Below are 7,843 nucleotides of genomic sequence, written 5' to 3' on the forward strand. Positions count from 1 at the left end.
AATTAATTTGAGAAACTTTTTTATCTATTGTACATTGTTGACGGAAATGGTTTCTTTACGCGGAATTTATTTGAGAAAATAAATGTGACGACTTTTGAATAGGCTCTGCCCTAAAAAGTGTACAAATTATATTTTTACGTCGACTAAAGTTATTTTAGAAAATTTGTATTTAGTATTCTAGTTTTTGTATGCAAATAACAAAAAAATTTGATCCAGGAAATTCTTATTATGCTCGACTCAAATCCTTATGCACAAGTACAATAAACGTATTTACAATAAAAAGAAATTAAATCATTCAAAGTATCAAGTTCATTTATTCCTTAAAATCTCGAATACTACAGATTTATATATTCATTTTTCAGAACGAAGTGCATCGATTTAAAACAAATTTGATCCAACCCGACATACTTGAAACAGAAATAAGTGAAAAATCGTATCCTTTTATATGCATAGGCACTTTAAAATGAAAAAACCGATTCGTTTCTTAAAATAATAAACGAGTTTTCGAAATAAAAAGAATTAACCATAGAAATAGCATGATGAAGTGGCTCGAAGACTGCTTCTACTATTCTTACGAAGCCGCAGACAAGAAGCCGTCCGACGGAAAACTGTACGCTGCGGTCGCCCACTTAAAGAGACTACGAAAGATCGAAGAGTGAGTATTCGTCGACGCTCGATCTTTTCCAATTATAATTTGTTTGATTCGTTTCGTATTTCGTTACCTTAGGACCGACAAGAGATTACTAGACGCTGTTCCAAATAGATAACTTTGTTTTTAATATAAATTAATAAAATTATGGAAAGTTTGTACGTGTGTGTGTGTGAATTTTTTTCCATATATCTGAACTTTTGTTGATTGTTTTTATCATCCTTTAATTGTGATACTTCAGATGTTACATTTACATAATGAAGAAACAATAAAAATAGGTTACAAATGTCCAATTACATATAAAACATGACCTGATGCACTAATATCTCTGATTGTTCTATGTAAATATGGTGTGTGTAGTTTAAAGTAGATCAAATTTCATGAGATACACCACTCCTAACAAAATATTTTGATTTTTTTCCACATTTAGTTTCAAAGTGAAATCTACAATTTTTTTTAATTACCATAAACATACAAATAGAGATTTTTTTTTGTTTAAATTTTGTTCTACAAAAGAAAAAACATCACCACAATTTATATAATTTTATTTTTATTGTTTAAATGTGTGTAAAAAATCAATAATAAAAGAAACTATTTTTGAAAGTAGTCATGTTTATTTACTGCCACCCAATGAAATGATATCAGTCACACATGAAAGAAAAAACTGACAGTGTTAAAGGGAATCAAGCTACGGCCCACTAGAATCTACATTTCTGACCAACTAAATGATGCATTCCACTGATGTGGCTACACTGACACACTGTGCAACAGATTCTAACAGTGAAACAAAGTGGTTTGGATGACCTTTCCCCGAGGATATATCCGTACAAGGGCACGCAGAGATGACTTAAGATTACACTATGAGAGGTGGTGTCGCTGCAACTTTTAAACAAAAAAGTACGATGGTAGGCACATCTTTGACATTCGGGTTGAAGGAGGAAGCTCATGGTATTCGGCTTTTGTATGAAATTATCGTTCGACCTTAGCTTTTTCCGACCGCATCGAATTTCCCCTAAAATGCATAAGATGTCACGATCCGGTTGAATCGGTTTGCATTCCGGTAATTTCTCCGCTTTGTTTATTTTTTAAACTACATTGTCCAAAGTTGGTCACGTACTGCCCAAGTGGAATGATTTCCTGACGATATGTTGTCAGATAGAGGAACCTGTGTCACAGACCCAAGGTGCAAGGTTACGGATTATCGCCTTGCCCTATTTTACGTATTAAAAAACCACTTACAGCATGGAAATATATGCATAAACTGTAGTAGTAAAATAAAATGACAGGCCAAAACGTGGACTATAAAGCACCGACAGCAGACAACCTGGGGAGTCGTCAAATAGTTTATATTTTCGTACGTCCCCATTGCGGATTTGTCTACTCTGATGCGGCGGCATTTTATTTTACGTCCGACTCGCTATTAAAAAAATAGAACGACGAAAAAAAAAAGACGGATACTAAAATAAAATTACATAAAACTGTTAATGTGTTAATTTTGCTAATTAGGAAATCGTAGCAAATATATTTGACTAAATGCTAAAGATACATCAGACACTAAGTATTAATTAAACTGATAAAAAAGGGGGGAAATTAAATTGGTACTACAAAATCAAGATATATAGACTTGCCCTCCTAGGCTGTCTGCTGTCCATCCTACCTACGCTGAAATCGAGGCCTGCAGAATTATTGCAAGCCTACATTTGAATTAAGGAGAACAGAAAGCAGTGCTGCTACCCATTTGGTAGAAGCTTCCTTCATCAAGTTTTTACCCCATTTAGCAACATGATTATCAGTCTTAGCTGCTCAGCATGCCTTTACTGGAAGAATGGTCAGCCTGAGGTCAGAGATCAAACTGGTTAGCCATGATGTTTACCAGAGGGTTGATGCAGCCTTGCAGGACCAGCTGTCATTTAAGTCAAGTCCAAAACTGCTACACAGTCGTGTGTGTGGCTTCACAAACCAGAAGCTCTGTATTGTATGCCATCAGATCACGTTATAATTCCTCCGTGTGTGGGATACTACCGTACGTAAAACTCCAATGGCACGGAACCATCACACTAGTGTACTTCGGAACTTTCCGGTTTGGGTGCAAGGTGATTGGGTGTATCTTGGAGAGTCGAATGGGGTTGGGAGTGAGGTGCAGTGGGAAGAGGCTCTAAGGTAGTGGAATGAGGAATGCCCAGAGGATTGAAGTTGTATCCGCTGGCTCCGTTGATGTTTTCGCCGTATCCGCTGCTGACGAAATATTCCTTGTTGACACAGTTGCGCAAAGAGTCTGGAATGCGTCCTACGATGGCTCTCCTAATTTCGCTAGCTGCCATCTCTCTCAGCTCTGTCGAACTAGCGTCACTATACCATGCGGCGTGTGGTGTGCATACTAAATTAGGTGCATCTTTCAGGGGGCCTGAAATACCAAATTAATTAGCAAATCTATAACAAATTAAATGTTACCTAATATTTATATTAAAACTAGTGGCAGAAACCGGATCTTGCAACTATTATGATACTCACCGGCCAGTGCGTTATATGGTTCGTTTTCGTGAACGTCTAAGGCAGCAGCTCGAATACGACCATCCTTTAGAGCACTAGCGAGGGCATTTTCATCCACGAGTCCGCCACGAGCGGTATTGACAAGAAATGCTCCTAAGCATATAAATATAAAAATAATATCGGTAAAATTTCTTCTTTTGCACTATCAAACAAAAATAAATCGAGAAGCAATTTTTTTAAATACTAACCAGGCCTCATCTGTTTGATAGTATACTCGTTAATCAAATGATGATTGTGTTCATTTAATGTGCAATGGAGGGATACACAATCACTTTGAAATAATAAATCCTGAAGTGTGTATACTCTTGTCAGTCCCAGAGATTTTTCAATACCGTCCGGAAGATAAGGGTCGTAAAATATGACATTGAAACCAAATGCCTTGGCACGAAGAGCTACTGCTGTTCCAACTCGGCCTAGGAACAAAAAAGAATTAATAGTTACGTAACCAACATAAGAAATTAATAAATTTTCTCTCTTTATTCCTTCGATACTGACATATTGGCTCACCTAATCCAACAATTCCCAATGTATCACCACGAATTCTTGCACAGCCGTGTGCCGCTTCCCGTACCTGCTCGGGACCCTGGAACTTTTTGCCTTCTCGCACCAAATTGGCCAGCCAGTAGGTACGACGATATAGATTAAGGATGAGGCACAATGTTGTATCAGCAACTTCTTCGACACCATAGCCAGGCACATTGCACACTGCGACACCTACGGATAACATTTTCGAAGTACGTTAATTGCGCACGGCAACAGATTTCATTTTTAAATGATAGTTATTATACTAAGCAAAAGCGTTAATGTTTCTCTCGGCTTACCTAGTTCTCCTGCTGCTTTTATATCGATATTATCTACCCCTGAGCCAATACGGACAATTATCCTTAATGCTTTGAATTTTTCCAGATCTTCTTTGGTAAGAGTAATGGTGTGCCACATTAAGGCACCCACAGCCTCATTTAGCACCTGTAAAAATGTTTTTTCACTAAGATTATAATTCATAATTTACATTTAAAGTGATATTAATAATAGAAATTTGATTATCTGAAATTCTAGATACTCCGAAATGGTTTGCAAAAACTAAATAAATGAATGAAAAAGGAATGTGTATTCACAGAATGTAACTAGAAAGCATTACATCTATTGATTTGCAGTGCTGGGAAATTAATTTAACAATCTTCAAAAATAGTATTTGTAGTTCATGAAATTTTAGATGCACAGTGATTGATGTACTCAATTTAATTGATCTAAATAATATCTGAAATTTAAGTCACTAGCTTAGTTGAAGTTAACATCTAGCACTCAGTTTATACAGCACAAAACACCTTAAATAACTTCAGTAAGTAATCACAGGCAGAAGAACAAACGTTTTCGATCCTTTTGATGGATCTTCTCGACCCGAAAAAGATCCGCCGAAAGGATCGAAAATGTTTGTCCTTCCACCCCCGATTACTTACTGGAGTTATTTATGGTGTTTTGTGCCGTGTACTTACACTCCAGTCTAGACAACATTGTGAGTGTATTCAGTACACAAATGTTTTGACTAACTCCAACTCCTTTATTTATATAATCAACGTAATAAATATACTGATTACATTGATTGAATGCATGCAACTTACGAGGCATTTCATCGCTATCAATGAAAATCGTCAGACTACTTTTTAGAACCGTAAACCGGTTAAAGTTTGAGGTCGGTTCATTTGAAATTGCTTTTGAATCCAACTCCGCGGCCCTTCCGACGTTATTTGATTTTGGAATTTTGCTAAACTAAATTAGTATCGCAAAACCAGACAATATAATAGAGGGAGAATTAAATGATGGTTTGAAGGAGAATTTTACTAGCAGAACATTTTATAATAAAGTAAGCTATTTAAATATTAGATTACATATATGTCATGTTGGTCTAAATTGAGACATGAAGCTGTAACAAAGTGAATTCCACTATTATATCTTTCATCTACAACATAATTATGAACTGATCTCTAAAGGTTATGAAGACAATATTTTTAAATTTAAATTATTTGTGTGTGTGTTTTTAAAATGTATAGTTTATATGCATTTTTAAGCACATAAAATAAGCATTTTAATTTTTACTGCGTATAATGCAATTTGATCATTTTCAAGACTAAATGCTTTATAAACATAGCTTGTTTGCAGGATTACAAGTGCTATTTTTTAAATGATTATAGTCTCTTTCTGCACATTATAGTTCATAAATACCACTTCATTACAGACGAGAGTGCAAAATTTGAACTGCTTAACTTGCATTCTTTTAATTAAGGACCCACAAATGAACACGTTTTACTGCAGAAAGCCATTTTCGTATTCTCTAAAACTTTTGAATTAATCGGATTAAAATTATTTTAAGTGCCATATTTATTAATTTAAAACAGATGGAAAAATTCTTTATTGTAATGTATACCACAAATAGTGTCTTGCTTAAAAAAAAAAAACAATTTTCAAGTGTTCGAGCATGTCGAAATGTCTTTACACTGGTGCACGCGATGCACCAAAAGAGCATTCGGTCACAGCTAAGTTCTAGTTACACCAAAACTTTATTTCTAACTACAGTACACACACAAGTATCTGGGCTAATCACTGGTAATGGAGGCACAGATAATCCACAACTGTTTTAATGAAAGCTAAACAATTTTTCTTTTATTTAGTTTCATATTAAACTTAATAGTTTTTAGATTATGAATAAAATATGTTTTGAGAACGATAATTGGTTAATAAGCTTTAAAATGTAATCAGAATTGCTTAAATTCTTGATGTAAACAGAAATTTCAGAAAAATTATTGATTTGGAGCCTTGCAGTTCACTATCAATACATTTCACAGAAATTTGTAGCAAGCAAATCGCATGTTCGACACTTGTTTCTTTTATTCTATTGAAAAGACAAAAATACCCATAGAAACAGTAAAAGAAATATATGATGTTTATGTTGGAAGGACAGTAGCAAAGTCAACTGTTCAGAAGCAGTTTGCTAAATTTAAAGCAGGTAATTTCAACCTTGAAGATGCTCCGTGCTCGGGAAGACTGGTCGTTATTGAAGAGGACCAGATTATTGGATGACAACCCTCATTACAAAACCCAAGAGATAGCGGATTTAGTGAAATTATTGAACAGTATTATACTTCAACATCTGAAGAATCTTGGATATGTGAATTGTTACAACATTTGGACACCTCACAACTTAAAAGAAAAGAATTTGCTGGATTGCATCTCTATTTGCAATTCTCTTCAAAAACTAAGTGAAAATAACACTTTTCTAAAATGTCTAGCGACGGGTGATGAAAAACAGATCTCGTTTGTAAAATCATCAGCTAAAAATGATCATGGGGGCAAGAAAAACAAACCACCATTAAAAACTCCAAAAAAGGTCATACTCACTGACTGGTGGAATGGAAAGGAATTTTCTACAACAAGCTGCTTCTACAGAATCAAACAATCGATTCTGATAAGTATTGTTCCCAACCGGAACAACTGAAGATGACGAGTGGAGTAAAACATTTGGAATTGGCCAACAGAAAAAGCATTGTGTTTCATTAAGATAATGCCAAACCACAAACTAATAGTTTCTGCAAGCTTCCAAACTATGTGGAACAGTTTTTTATGGGGAAAACTAGGAAGTTCTACGAAAAGGGCATTACGAAGCTTTCCCATAGATGGCAACGTATTAAAAACAACAGTGCATGTATAATTGAATAAAATTTTTTTATTTCTCTTAAAACTTGCTACGAACCATAATTTCATTTTTAAAAAAATGAAATATTGAGATATATGAACAGGAGTGTGATGAAATGATCTGGTTTGGACATTGGGCCCATTTCATCTGAAATATGCTGCTGCAGGAGCATTTAACTAACTGACCTAAATAATGTTTCTGAAGATTGTACATTCTTGGCTAAAGAATTAAATGGCCCGAGGGATTGAACAATGAAAATGTTATAAAGGCCTGTCGGCTTATGAAGATTATACGAACTTTTGCAAGATTGGTACCACAGCTCAAAAGAGGATGCAAATGCAAACAACTGAAAAGGCCAAGTGGACAAGTAGAGAGCTCACTGCTGAAATTGGACCGATGCACACTACAGTTGTGCATATCTTGAAGATCAAATTACAGATGAGGAAAATTGCAGCTTGTGTGGGTTTTTTGTCATTTGACTGAACAGTTTTGGTAAAGGATATGTTAGCCCAGTTGCATTGGGAACTTCTGAAACATCCTCCACACTCTCCCAATATGAGCACACGTAACTGATCTTTTTTTGCAACTTAATAGAACCGTTTTATAAAGAACACTTTACTTTAAATCAAGAGAAATTATACATCCAATAGCTCATACAGTGGCAGACATCAACAGAACTAAGTCTGCCAATGGCAAAACTTATAGCTAAACACCAACCGTATACCGAAAATCTTTTGCCAAAATTATGGTGAATGGTTCTTCGATGGGTAGAATTATATTGAAAGAACATAAACAACAGGTACCAACTTATTTTTATCGCAGAACCTTAGTAAATATTGAAACCCTGACAATGATATAACTAAAACAGAAACACCAAAAACAATTTATTGAAAATGCAAAAAAAAAAAAAGAAAAATAATAATAGCAAACTGGTCATTAGTGTGAAGGGTTAAACG

General features: G+C 35.0%; 1 protein-coding gene across 2 annotated transcripts; it reads right to left on the minus strand.

The window, feature by feature from the left end:
- Nucleotides 1-1,241: 1,241 nt before the first annotated feature.
- LOC111616791 (C-terminal-binding protein-like) lies at nucleotides 1,242-4,216 on the minus strand. Of its 2 annotated transcripts, none has more exons than XM_023358154.1 (5): nucleotides 4,021-4,216; nucleotides 3,707-3,913; nucleotides 3,388-3,612; nucleotides 3,161-3,292; nucleotides 1,242-3,053 (listed from the first exon to the last, which is right to left on the minus strand). In XM_023358154.1, the coding sequence occupies exons 1-5, from the start codon at nucleotides 4,199-4,201 to the stop codon at nucleotides 2,707-2,709; spliced, it is 1,092 nt and encodes a 363-aa protein (XP_023213922.1). In that variant the 5' UTR covers nucleotides 4,202-4,216; the 3' UTR covers nucleotides 1,242-2,706. The 2 variants fall into 2 exon arrangements, with proteins under 2 accessions (XP_023213922.1, XP_023213921.1); XM_023358153.1 differs by having other exon boundaries at nucleotides 3,695-3,913.
- Nucleotides 4,217-7,843: the final 3,627 nt, after the last annotated feature.

This window comes from Centruroides sculpturatus, unplaced genomic scaffold (genome assembly GCF_000671375.1).
Source record: "Centruroides sculpturatus isolate CEXI.00-Female unplaced genomic scaffold, Cexi_2.0 scaffold4029, whole genome shotgun sequence".
NCBI lineage: Eukaryota > Metazoa > Arthropoda > Arachnida > Scorpiones > Buthidae > Centruroides > Centruroides sculpturatus.